Genomic DNA, 12,513 nt, shown 5'->3' with positions numbered 1-12,513 from the left:
AGCTAAAAATGCCCATAGGAAGCTATGGTCATAGAAGTTACAGCTTTGGGGAGGGAATGGCAGGGAGGACAAGGAATAAGCAACTTTAAAGTTTTAAAAATAAATAAATCAGATTTTAATACTACTACAAATGCCCTCTTTCCAGATTCAAGAAAGCACCACACCAGAAATACAAGAATTATGTTCTTCAGAACAGTTCAATCCTATCAATTTCTACCCTTCTTGTGAGATTCTTACAGCTTGGGCTGAAATGTTAACTGGAAGTATTTATTAGATGACTGATTTTTTTATTTCCTTTGTGAAATGATACGTAATGATGTAGATTTCATGTTTAAGAATTTTAGGTTTATTAATGAATTTAGGGAGAAAATCACTGGGGAGCTCTGTTTGAGCAGGAAGTATTTTTTGGACTTAGTTTTACAAGATACCTAATTGTTATTGCATTTCTTAACGTGCATGCTAGAATTTGATCCTCCCAATCCCAAAAAAGGCAGAAGTGGGTGTTTACTTAAAATGATCTTAAATGCTACTGCAAAGTACTTTTATCAGTTCGGTAACTTAAGGTTTTGTTTTGCAGGAGTTCAGCTAAGTGAATATTTACCAGAGGTGAAGGACTTCCTGCAAGCAAACGAACTTGACCACTTGAAAAATAATCCTTACTTTGCGTTTGTGTTAAAGGCAAACTATGAACTCTACGTTCAGGGGCAAGCATGATGATTGACACTTTTAAAAATATTTTTTTCTAAAGTACTGTCGAATTCATGTCTACGTTTTTTTTTACATTCTGTTATTTTGCTAAAACTTTGTAATAAAGGCTATGGAGAGTAATATACTTGGTCTTAGTTTTATAAACATTGACACATCACTCAGGAGAGGCAGGGGTGCATTTTCAGGCAAAAGAAAAATAAAGTTTTCATTTTCCATACATCTTGTAAACTTGCTATTTCATTTTATATCTTGATTAGCATGAGTCCTACCTGACAGTCAGATACACAGGCACGCGGGGTGAAATGTGGAACCCACCGAAGGAGGTGTTAACTCTTGCTCTCACTTCACAGGGGCTGCGATTTCAGTTCAGAAAACATACTGAAAACATTAACACTGGATGACTGTATAGCTTGCTGAAGCGACAATTATATAAAATAGCTTTATTCCCAACACTCTTTGTGCATTGTGCAATGTGTGGATACACCTTCTGCTGTAGAAACTAGGTAATTTCAATTTTGCAAGATTACTGTAAGGAAAGCTGGCTTGTCGTTTGTCACTCAGCTTGTCAGTGACAGCCATAAAGCACAGTTCTCATTGGAAATCCCCTGCTCCAGTAGGAATGCCTTTCTTTCAGTATTCCTGGTTTTATGTTTTATAATATTTTTTACAGTGTTTTGAAAAAAACGGATGGATAAAAACCTTGCAACTTTCACATAAATTATATCTGTATTTCTAGAACACATGTTAAAAATGAAATTTAAGAGCTCACCGGGCAGTCATTCACTGTAACGGCTCGACTGGCAAGAAACCTAGAGAGCAGTTAATGGAAGTGAGAGTCCAGCATGATTGTCCTTACTCGGCGACTTGTTTCTTACTAGTTGATGCTACTGAGAGTCTCCTTTTTTTCTTTTTTTTTTTTTTCTTTTTTCTTTTTTTTTTACCACCACATTGTCCCTGTTATCTCTAATGTGGGAGGACAAAATCAATAAATCCATTTTCGTTATTCTGGGTGGTAGCAGATTTTAATTTTTAAATTAAATCAGTGTTACTTTAATCTGTCACGTTGCACCTTTCCTTTGCAAGTAGCTTAACATGAAGAGAATGAATGCAGAGCAAGTTGCATGCCCTTATGTTTTACTTGTCTGGCGAGATGCCTGCTGCAACAACTTGATCCAACAGCTGAGAAGGTCAGAAGTTAAATCGGTTGAAGAGAATCCAGTTTCTAGTTTTAAAAGCGCAGCTCCCCTTCCGTTGCTTCCCCTCCTCCCTGTACTAATACAGTAAGCTGGGCTGAGAGTCTGAACATGTTTGGAAGAATAGCTTTATCTAGAGAGGTTCTAACTAATATGGGAAAGAAATGCATTAGCAGTCATCTTCTAAGATTGTTCTAAGAAACGAACTCTGCTCTTCTGCTGTCTTACGTGGTTGATTATGAAGTGTGGGTCCAGCTCCTAGCTGTGGTTTCAAGGAAGTGGGTCATTTAAGCCATTAGAAAAATCCCACCTCTTTGTTTAAATATCACTTTAAAGGTGGTTTCATGTTATTGATAAACGTAACGTTTTAAGGGAAAGGGAATACTGTAACAGATGATTGACATCCCCTGCTGAAATATGTTCTACCTGAACTTTTACTAGACACGTTTTGCTTGAGGAGGAATTTCTTTAATTGACTGTCCGCAGTAAAATCCTTCAGGGATATGTCATGCCTTCCTAGACTGTCGGCTGCCTGTATTCTGTTAGGACTGACAGGGTAAGCCCAGGAAAGCTTCCTCGAGAAGGACGCGTTTCTGTCCACCCGTAGCTATCAGTCTGCTTCAAAGCTCTTGGCTTCCTTTGTGAGATGTGTTTATTCCGGTTGGTGTAAAAGCACTCTGCAAGTTCTCAGGAAGCGATCAGCCATGTAGTCTTCACAATTAATGTTTTATTCTACTGCAGGGTTAGGAGGTATTTGGCATTTGTACAATGCCTTTCATCTGTCTATTGCCAAAACAGAAGGCTACGGGCAATGGGTTTACTTAAATAAAACCTCATTAAAATAACTTCCATGCCTAAACTGAAGTTAAGTGTTCTCTCGTGCTAGGAATGTTAAATTGGTTCGCTGTTGTGTTAAGGAGCTTGAAAAGTCGGGGATTTGGAAATGGCAAGGAGGAATAGCCCCGTTTCATTATGTAATAAGTCGCTCTTACACAGAACTCTTGTCTCGGGTTACTGTATGGGGAGGATGCCTTCATTTACCACTGCATATCAAAGGTCATGCAGGAGCTCTGGTTTTGCCACACTTGGAAACAATTAGGAAAGCTGGAACGTAAAACAGCAGTTTTTGACTGAAACAGCTAAAGGAGTGTGGACAGCTCCTTTAGAATAAGGTGGTGTGTTTTGTTTCTTAAATAGTTACTTCTTCATTGATGGGCAATACACACGGTACAAAATGCTCATGCTTCTATCCTCTGTTGTCATAAGAGTAGCAGGAAAGTTTGGCAATTGCCATTTGTGGTAGGTTTTATTAGTTGGTCGTTGTGTACAATGGTTTTCTTTGTGCTCTCTTTCGGAAACTAAAATGTTTTCTGACTCACAGCCTAAATCAGATTGATTTAGTGAGGCCAACACTTCCACTGTTTTGCTTTGAACTGTATTTAGGTAAAGAGAAAATAAAGAGAAACCACGGGTAAAGAGTAAGTTTAGGCTTGTGTCCGCTTTCCCTGAAGGACCATTGAGAATGTTTATCTTTCAGCAGCGTTAATGTTTTAGGCGGGATTTCTGTTACAAACACAACTTGATTTCAGAGTCACAGCCTAATCAACACGACTGACTGTATTTTGGAAGCCGGGAGTCTCACAGCTCTGCAAATAAATGTGATGGCTGTGATTCCCTTAAGTGCTTCCGGGCTTCTGGTTTGTGTACTGCCAGCTGTAGATGACAGAACTGAAGAATAATAACGCGAGTTGAAAAATAGCGTGAGGGAACAGCATCTTTTATCCCCCGTATAATTTAACACAATAACATGACAGGGAATGAAAATGTATAGCAGAAGGAGACAGGGAGCTGCCAGAGGTAAAGCACGCTGCCAAGCCAGAGGATGCGGGCACGGAGACGAAGAGCTGCTCGCTTCTGCACTGACCCTTCTCGTGCTGCATCGCAGGGGAGGCAGTAACTCCAGCACTGCCTTGCTTTCAGGCGACTCCTCACAATGGGAACACTTCTGGTTTACTCTTTCTTCCTCCTCTCCTGCCTCCCCTGTGTTAGAGTGTAAAGGGATTTTAGAATTTAGAAGGGTTTAGGATTTGCCTTGGCAAGTTGTGCCTTTAGAGCACAGTTTTGAGAGCTCAGGGATATGGTTTAGTGGGGACTGTTAGCGTTAGGTCAGAGGTTGGGCTCGATGATCTTGAGGTCTCTTCCAACCTAGATAATTCTGTGATAATTCTGTGATAATTCTGTGATAATTCTGTGATCTGTGTGGCCTCACTGGCCACCAGCGAAGAGCAGAGCCGCTCTGTGAAGCCTCGCAGGCAATCTCTGCCCAAACATTAATTCAACGTGGCGCTGAGGCGCTGCTCCCGGCGCAGCACCCTCACCCTCAGCCCTGAGGCGGCTCCCCCCGGGTGCCACCTCCTCGCCACCGCCCTGCCCTGCCCTGCCCGGTGCCGTCCCCGGGGGCTGCTCGGAGCCCGGTGCCGGCCGGGGGGGAGCCCCCTGCGGCCGCTCCTTTTACGGCCGGGCCGGGCTCACCTGGGCCGCGTCCAGCAGCGCCTTCTTTGGGCAGCGCCGGGCCGGGGCCGCGCCGGGCCCCGCGGCCCAAATATGGCGACGGCCGGGGCCGCATTCCTCAGCGCCGCGATAAAAGGGCGGCGGGGCGGCGGGGCGCCCACCCGGCACAGCGCAGCCCCGGCCCCGGCACGGCCCCCGGGAGGCTTCTCCGCCGCCCCACGCGCAGCACCGCCCGCAGCCAGCACCACCGGTAAGTCGGGGAGGGCTCGGGGCGGCAGCCGGCCCCGCACGGCTGAGGCGTGAGGCTGAGGCTGAGCCGTGCCCTGCCCGCCCCCGCAGCCCGCCCCCGCCATGTGCGACGAGGACGAGACCACCGCGCTCGTGTGCGACAACGGCTCCGGCCTGGTGAAGGCTGGATTCGCCGGGGATGACGCCCCCAGGGCCGTGTTCCCCTCCATCGTGGGCCGCCCGCGCCACCAGGTATCGTGAGGGGTCCCGCAGCTGGCCCTTGGACCCTGTGTGTGGAGGCGTTTTGAGGTCACTGAGCCCCTTTCTTCCTTCCCCCGCAGGGCGTGATGGTGGGTATGGGTCAGAAGGACTCCTACGTAGGAGACGAGGCCCAGAGCAAGAGGGGTATCCTGACCCTGAAGTACCCCATCGAGCACGGCATCATCACCAACTGGGACGACATGGAGAAGATCTGGCACCACACCTTCTACAACGAGCTGCGCGTGGCCCCCGAGGAGCACCCCACCCTGCTCACCGAGGCCCCCCTCAACCCCAAGGCCAACCGTGAGAAGATGACCCAGATCATGTTTGAGACCTTCAACGTGCCCGCCATGTACGTGGCCATCCAGGCTGTGCTCTCCCTGTATGCCTCCGGCCGTACCACTGGTGAGTGCCAGCGCCCCGATGGCCCCTCGTCCCCAGGGACACCCAGGACGTGTCCCCTGTGGCTGCCCCCCGGCTCAGGGCTGTTCCCGGGCCGTGTCTCAGGTGTCTGCTCTTTGTGTTCCCAGGTATCGTGCTGGACTCCGGCGATGGTGTGACACACAACGTCCCCATCTATGAAGGGTACGCCCTGCCCCATGCCATCATGCGCTTGGATCTGGCCGGCCGCGACCTCACTGACTACCTGATGAAGATCCTGACTGAGCGTGGCTATTCCTTCGTCACCACGGGTAAGCACCGCTCCTGCCCAAAAACGTCCTCCCTCGTTTCCAGCCCTTGCACCTCTGGGGATGCTGTAGCCTCTTGCCCCGTTGCAAGCCCGGGGAGTGCTCCCTGTTGGGCATTTGCGTGTGGTTAGGGGTCTGGAGACCCAGCAGACCCGTGTAGGAGCTGCAGGTGTTCTGTTTCTCTTCTGTTTCTCCCTTTGTTGCAATCACTGATGCCTTTGCTCCCCCTGACAGCTGAACGTGAGATTGTCCGTGACATCAAGGAGAAGCTGTGCTATGTGGCGCTGGACTTTGAGAACGAGATGGCCACTGCCGCCTCCTCCTCCTCCCTCGAGAAGAGCTACGAGTTGCCTGATGGGCAGGTCATCACCATCGGCAATGAACGTTTCCGTTGCCCAGAAACCCTCTTCCAGCCTTCCTTCATCGGTGCGTGCCCCCCTTCCCTCTCCCCTCCCCAGCAGCTCCCCCCTCTCTGCTGAGCCCTGGCACAGAGCTCCTGCTTGGCGCTGACCTTGTCCCTGCTCTTCACCCTGCCCCCAGGCATGGAGTCCGCGGGCATCCATGAGACGACCTACAACAGCATCATGAAGTGCGACATTGACATCAGGAAGGACCTGTACGCCAACAACGTCATGTCTGGGGGTACCACCATGTACCCAGGTATTGCTGACCGCATGCAAAAGGAGATCACAGCCCTGGCCCCCAGCACAATGAAGATCAAGGTAAGGCTACAGCATAACGGATCCAGGCACAGGTCTCCGAGCACAGCCTTCTTTTTGCCTTCCTGCAGCGCCTGCAGCATTTACGTGCACTGATCTCATCTCTCTCGGCTTTTTCTAGATCATTGCCCCGCCTGAGCGCAAGTACTCCGTCTGGATCGGTGGCTCCATCCTGGCCTCCCTGTCCACCTTCCAGCAGATGTGGATCACAAAGCAGGAGTATGATGAAGCTGGCCCATCCATTGTCCACCGTAAATGCTTCTAAACATGTTTACATGATCACTTTGCCAACCACTCTCAGGATGACAACCTTGTAGGTTCCAGCCTGCTGAGGACCTGCACCAGCCATGTAACTTCCTATTTTGTAACAATTTCTGGTTACTGTTGCTGCAAAGCTCCATGTGACACAGTGTATGTAAAGTGTACATAAATTAATTTATTTTACCTCGTTTTGTTTGTTTTTAAAACCAATGCCCTGTGGAAGGAAACAAAAAACTTCAAGAAGCATTAAATCATCAGTCATTCTGTCATACCCCTAACGCAGTTCTGTCGTCATTTCCTTGGCTTCTTCCATCGCTCGCCGCCGTGGCACCTCGGGGGTGGGAGCAGGGCGGGGGGGCGGTGGGCTGGGGGCTCTCCAAGCGCTGGCAGGACCCCCTGGTCCAATTTTGGGTCACAAAAAGCTCAATTGTGCAGAGAGCAGCCCTGGGGTGGCTGCGTGCTGCTGCAGGGTGGGTGCTTGCTGCGCTGCACCGTGCTCCTCCCAGCCCCAGGGGGAAAGGGTTACCTGGAGCTTTCCAACCCTGGAGCTTTCCTCACCCGCGGTGGCTCGCGGAGGATTTTATTTGGCTCGGCCTGCGGCAGAAGTAGCCCAGGCATGCCTTCGCAGCCCCAAGCCCTGATGGACAGAGGCAAGGCTGGGGCTGAGGGCAGGTGGCGGGTGCAGGTTAAATAAAGAGCTTTCCACTCCGCTTATGGGAAACCCGCCCGGCTCACCCCATCCCCGGGGGGCTGAGGGCACCCAGGGCCACTTCCTCACCCTGCCTGACACCCTCGCCCTTCCCCTGCTCATGCGCTGGGGTCTGCCTGCAACCTCAGCCCCTCGTGGGGCTGGATGCCTCCTAGGGGGCTTCCCTGCTCCGTGCGAGCCCTGAGGAAGATCCCAGGGTCTTGGAGACAAAAAAAATACAAGCAGGAGGCAGTCGGTGACCTTGCACTTGCCGTGTTTACAGGCTGCTGTGGCGGCACGTGCCTCGCCGGCAGCACTGCGGGATGTGGGGAGCTGCTCGCCCCACGGCAAATCCTCACTGCTTGACCCCCGATCCAGGGTTCAGGCGTGGCTTAAGTGGTGCTATGAGATGGATTTTAGGGCCTGCTTCTGTTTACTTGATGAAAAGGCTGCTCTGGAAGTGCAGATAAAAGTTGGAAAAGCAGCCTCATGGATTAGTGCTTGCTGTGGGGTAGGGGCACAGCTCCTCCACATCTGTCATCGCAGTCAGGGTCCTAATCCCCCAACAAGAGGGGCTGGGGGGGAGCAGTGCCAACCTAACCCAACCCAACCCAACCTAAAACCTCACCTTTCCAGGTTTCAAAACACAACACTTTCTTTGACCTGAAACTAGCCTTTCACCCGGGCTTGGGATTTTCAGAAATCGCAGACAAAGATTGTTTGGAAACAGCAGAGCTGCGTTTTCACATGGGTGAAAATTCACAGTGACACCAGCCTGGGTCTGGTCCTCATTGTGCATCTAACAAGAATTTCATTGTCCCCCTCTGTTGTTGGCAGGAGGCTATGGATTGTCAGGACAAGCATCCTCTGTTTTGAGAGAGGGAAAGCATTAAATCTGACCAGGGAGGAGTAAAGATTGAGTAAAAGGATAAATAGAGCTTGCTTGCAAATTACTTTTTTCTCCCAGGATGCCTTCAAAACACAGTTGTTCAAAATTCTGGATATCTTACAGATTTGCTGCATCTATTAACTAATCCTCAGGGAAAAAAAATAAAATAAACAAATGGAACATTGCCTGCTAGGGTTTCTTTCTTTGTTTTTGAATGGAACAGGCATTTTTTTTAATTTAAAAACCAGCTGAAATAACTGTTCAGATGTATAGATTTCCATAGTACGTCTCCTGGGGCTGGAAAAGGAGCACATCAGGGTGACCACCACCTGTTGCCCAGTGCTGAGTGCAGGGATACGCTCCCCTCTTTGGGGTGGGGGCACAGGGAGCGGGTAAGCGCAGTGCTGCCTGGCCAGCAGTGGGGCAGCCCTGTCTACCTGCAGGCATCTCCCATGCTGTGGCTGCCCAAAATGAGCAGCTGCAGATCTGTAGGAGACCCTGGTTTTTGGCTTTTCAGCACCTGAAAAATAAAAAAGCTTCTGATCTCTGTGCATTGGGGGAAGCCAGGGGTATCGCAGGCACACTGTGTGTAATAGGGCCAAGTGGACACTTGGAGGAACACTTGATGTCCCCATGGATTTCCTCCTTCCCCATGCAGGGCTCATCATCAGCCTCAAAAGCCCACAGCCAGAAGCAGAGCTGGGGCCAGTGACGCCCAGACTTCTAGCACCGGCCACCCCATGTAGCTTATCCTGAAGTGCTTGCAGGGACTGCAGCCAGGCTCTTGTCCCGGCCGTGCTCTGAAGCTGATGCCGGTGGCCTGGAGGCTGCCATGGCCCCGGCTGCTCAGGGAATGCCTCAGGCGGCCAGGGAATGAGGCTCTTCTGTAACCCCACCTCGCAGAGCTGCGTATATATAGATCCCTGGAAGCAGCTTTCCTCCTTGGCACACCCCTGCAGCCCGTAATACCCTGCAAGCCCGCCTGCCCTGTCCCCTGCTGCCTCGCTCTCAGCTTCCAGCAGCTTCTCCCTGAGGGCCTGAGCTGTACCTGTGGAGGTGAACATGCCTTCAAATGACACCTCCTGATCCCTCAGCCCAGACACAGAGGTCACCTCGTCTACCTGTGTGCAAAGTACGACCGCTTTACATTGCCACTAACCAGCCAGAAAGCTGCAGAATGGGATGCTGCTTTCCTGGGCACCCCCACATTGAGCCTGTATTTTAATAACCAGCTTTATGACTATATGTTTTTCTTTTGTTGAAGGATATGTAAGCAAAACAAAACAACAGAAAGCTTCCACAATGCCCTGATCCCAACCAGTGGTGGTGCTGCTTCACCCCAGTCCAAGCAGCCCTGCTCCAGGTGATGCATCGTGTTTCATGCAGGGAGGGAGTGGTTGCACAGGTGCATTGCTTTTCTCTCCCTCTTTTCCTCTCCCACCCCAAGCCCATCATGCTTTTGCCCTGTGACCATGAACAGGTCATGGCTCTGTTTGTTACCAGCAAAGTGGCTTTTCTGTTTTCTGCCTCAGGGGAAGATGATGAGGAACAGCTAGTGTTCGTGGAGGGTTTTGAGGTGTTGTCATCGAAGGTATTCGGGGAACGGGAAATACTTGGGATCCTAAATTTAGCTCTGAAAGTCATGCAATCCAGTTTCCTGGCACAAATACCAGAGAAAGTCTTGAAGTCTGAACGTCTTCCAAGCGTGGCCGCAGCCCGGAGGCTGTGGTGGCCACCAGAGATGCCGGTGCCACGGGCTGTGCTGCTCTGCCTCCGCTCTCCTGCTGCGGGCAGGAGGCACCAGCAACCTGAAGCAACTCCGTGGTGATGTTGTGCCATGGCTCTCACTTCTGTGCTGTGGAGTAACAGAGCCCTGGCACAGGCTGCCCAGAGAGGCTGTGGGGTCTCCTCCTGGGAGATCTCCAAAAGCCGCCTGGACGTGGGGCTGGGCAGCCTGCTCTGGGTGTCCCTGCTGGAGCAGGGGTTGGGCCTGGTGGGCTCCAGAGGGCCCTGCCCACCTCAGCCACTCTGTGATCCTGTGATAACTCCTGTCAAATCCTGACCAGGCTCCAGAAACCAAGCGTAGCTCTGCCCAAACTGGCAATGGTGGGTTTCGTTACAGTCGGCAGCTTGCATGGGCAAAGGCTGACCCAGAAGCGCAGGCAGCCCATGGGGCACACCTGCTGGACGTGCATCATTGTTTAAAAATAAAAGGAGTAGGTTGCTGAGAGGGGAGAGCAAAGAATAACACGGAAAATATTGCAGGGTCAGCACATGGCGTGGAGAGTGCTCTTGCCGGGGCAGGGGTCTCCGGGCAGGGACAGAGCAAGCAGTGGAAGCTGTGGACGTGGAGGGGTGGCCATGGAAGGAGATGGGGGCTGGGGTGATCGTATGGGATCATCTGAGATGATCGCATTAATGATGTGATCCCAGATTAATACAAATTAATGCGGGCTCCCAGGGGCCCTGTATTGACATGGCACTCAATTTCGACCATCTGTGCAGGTTAGATTTGCCTGATCACACCTTGCAGCAAAATGTCTGCCCATTTATCAGGTCTCAGACACTGGGTTAGACAAACTCTCAGTTTAACTTTTGGCAGACGTGCTGGAATTGACTTATGCAAGTGATCCTCACTGAAGCCACTGAGAGGACAAGGGATTTGGTTAAAGTCTAAGTGTTGGCACAATGCGGTCCCAGATTAAGAAACAAAGCCATAACAATAAAGGCAATAACATGAGGAATCTGAAAGGGAGAGAGAGAACAATTAATTTTATTTCTGAAAGTCCAGAAAAATGGCTTGAGACTATGAAATCACTGGCTGGAAGTAAACCGTTAATATATATATATATATATATATATATTTATATGTTCCTGAAAATTGTAAAGTGAATGTATTTAACCTATTGCCTGTTCTGTAGGGTGTTGTATTGCTGATTTCATGACTGACACTTATTTTTCACCATTTTGTGTGGAAGAATCAGTCCGAGCTGAGGAAGAGATGAGGGGTGTAGAAGGAAATCCACAGCAGCGAGGCCTACGTCCGGAGCGCAGATATTCCTCAGAAGCAGCAGCTTTAGCAATTAAGATACACGGGTGGAAAAGAAGCATTTAAGGAGAGAAATGTGTCGTGACACAACCGTAGGGTCCGACACTCTCAGCGGTCACATCGGCTTTGCCCTGGCCGTGCTGAGGTTGGGCTCTGGGCGCGCTGCGGGCCTGCGGTGGCTTTTCCCTTTGGGACCCTGGTTTGCCCCTGGCCAGCAAGAGGCCCGTTTTGGAGAAATGGCCGCAGATACACCGGCCACACATGGGCACGGCGTTTTTATATGGTAAGTGTAACCGTGAGCAGGGGCTGGTGTTGCTAAATGAATATTTAAAGCAAATGTCTGATAAGTTCTTCGCTGTCAGTTTGAGCCGTGGGTCACGTTGCACAGTCCCCAGCCATGCCCCTTCTCTATTTATAAGTTCATGCCTTGCTATATCTGACTCGCTAAATAACCCTTCCAAACTGCGGAAGGGATTCTGGGGGCGTACTATGGGACGCAGGCAATAATTCAGAGGAGCGAGGGGAGGGCACGCGTGGTGGCCCCGGCCTGCTGGGTGCAGGGTGGGCAGAGACCAGCAGAGGCAGGGGGCTGCAAACCCTGGTATTACCCAGTATTATTTTGGGAACACTGCGCTTCATATCCCCTCAGACACTTTCTCACCAATTTCTCTGACTCTATTTTACACAGAACAGGGAGAGACAGCATTGGGTCTGGAAGGGAAAGCAGGCTGCCGTGAGGTGAAGTCGCTGTGACCTTAACATCCAGGCACCTTAAACAATCTAAAGAAATAGAGGTGAACGGACAAAGTTGACTTGGGGATGAAAAATCTAAAAAAAAAAAGATGGAAAAATGGATTTTCCAGAAAGATTTTTTTGATTAAAATGACAAACTAAATTAAGGCTTTGAGTTGGCTTATCTATTGAATTATTACTATTTATTATTATTTTTAGATCAGCTTTCATAGATAAGTAAGCAAATATAAGGGTTTTAGGGTTGTCCTCCTACAGCAAATTTCCAGGCCATGATCTGCTGTTTGGCTCTGTCCAAAACATTTTTATTTAAATGGTTTTACACCTTCCTTGAAGGGAAACCTCGATGAGTTAGGAGCAAATACCTTCTTCACGAAGGAAAGCATGGTAGCACATTGAAGGAATGTTTCTCTGTGGGATTTGTCAGATGCCTGGCGTTGTAGTTTCTCCGCCAGAAACCAAGAAAACATCTCCAGCCCTCTGGGATACAGGAGAAGGATCCTGACCCTTTCTGCCTGTCTCCTCTTCACAGGCAAAGGGCAAAGAGGGACAAAGGCATTCAAAGAG

The 12,513-nt window shown here is 50.0% G+C and overlaps 2 protein-coding genes and 2 long non-coding RNA genes across 6 annotated transcripts in view; 3 read left to right on the top strand and 1 right to left on the bottom strand.

The window, feature by feature from the left end:
- The window catches only part of NUP133 (nucleoporin 133), a 32,729-nt gene extending 31,897 nt beyond the window's left edge, over positions 1–832 (top strand). For all 3 annotated transcript variants that reach the window (XM_072035795.1, XM_027454171.3, XM_072035794.1), the window contains exon 26: positions 578–832. In XM_072035795.1, coding sequence (XP_071891896.1) covers positions 578–714 — 137 coding nt within the window. In that variant the 3' untranslated portion in view covers positions 715–832. The remainder of the gene's footprint in view (positions 1–577) is intronic.
- Positions 833–3,711: 2,879 nt separating this feature from the next.
- Positions 3,712–4,572, bottom strand: LOC113843184 (uncharacterized). The gene is made up of 2 exons (XR_005264711.2): positions 4,434–4,572; positions 3,712–3,941 (listed from the first exon to the last, which is right to left on the bottom strand). It is a non-coding gene; the product is annotated as an uncharacterized lncRNA (long non-coding RNA).
- On the top strand, positions 4,517–6,841 carry ACTA1 (actin alpha 1, skeletal muscle). Its single transcript, XM_027454169.3, has 7 exons — positions 4,517–4,662; positions 4,752–4,892; positions 4,982–5,306; positions 5,432–5,593; positions 5,825–6,016; positions 6,131–6,312; positions 6,431–6,841. Exons 2-7 carry the CDS (start codon positions 4,764–4,766, stop codon positions 6,572–6,574), a joined length of 1,134 nt encoding a protein of 377 aa, XP_027309970.1. The 5' UTR covers positions 4,517–4,662; positions 4,752–4,763; the 3' UTR covers positions 6,575–6,841.
- A 1,495-nt stretch (positions 6,842–8,336) lies between these two features.
- Positions 8,337–11,479, top strand: LOC140002161 (uncharacterized). The gene is made up of 2 exons (XR_011808287.1): positions 8,337–9,738; positions 11,126–11,479. It is a non-coding gene; the product is annotated as an uncharacterized lncRNA (long non-coding RNA).
- Positions 11,480–12,513: the final 1,034 nt, after the last annotated feature.

The sequence above is a fragment of the Anas platyrhynchos genome, chromosome 3 (assembly GCF_047663525.1).
Source record: "Anas platyrhynchos isolate ZD024472 breed Pekin duck chromosome 3, IASCAAS_PekinDuck_T2T, whole genome shotgun sequence".
NCBI lineage: Eukaryota > Metazoa > Chordata > Aves > Anseriformes > Anatidae > Anas > Anas platyrhynchos.
This window is presented reverse-complemented; position numbering and strand designations above follow the sequence as displayed.

What these genes read in the sequence shown, in the direction of transcription:
- ACTA1 (XM_027454169.3), top strand. Translation starts at nt 4,764, where the DNA reads ATGTGCGACGAGGACGAGACCACCGCGCTCGTGTGCGACAACGGCTCC. An exon ending in CTATTCCTTCGTCACCACGG is followed by an intron (nt 5,594 to 5,824) that starts GTAAGCACCGCT and finishes TCCCCCTGACAG; the next exon opens with CTGAACGTGAGATTGTCCGT. An exon ending in CTTCCAGCCTTCCTTCATCG is followed by an intron (nt 6,017 to 6,130) that starts GTGCGTGCCCCC and finishes CCCTGCCCCCAG; the next exon opens with GCATGGAGTCCGCGGGCATC.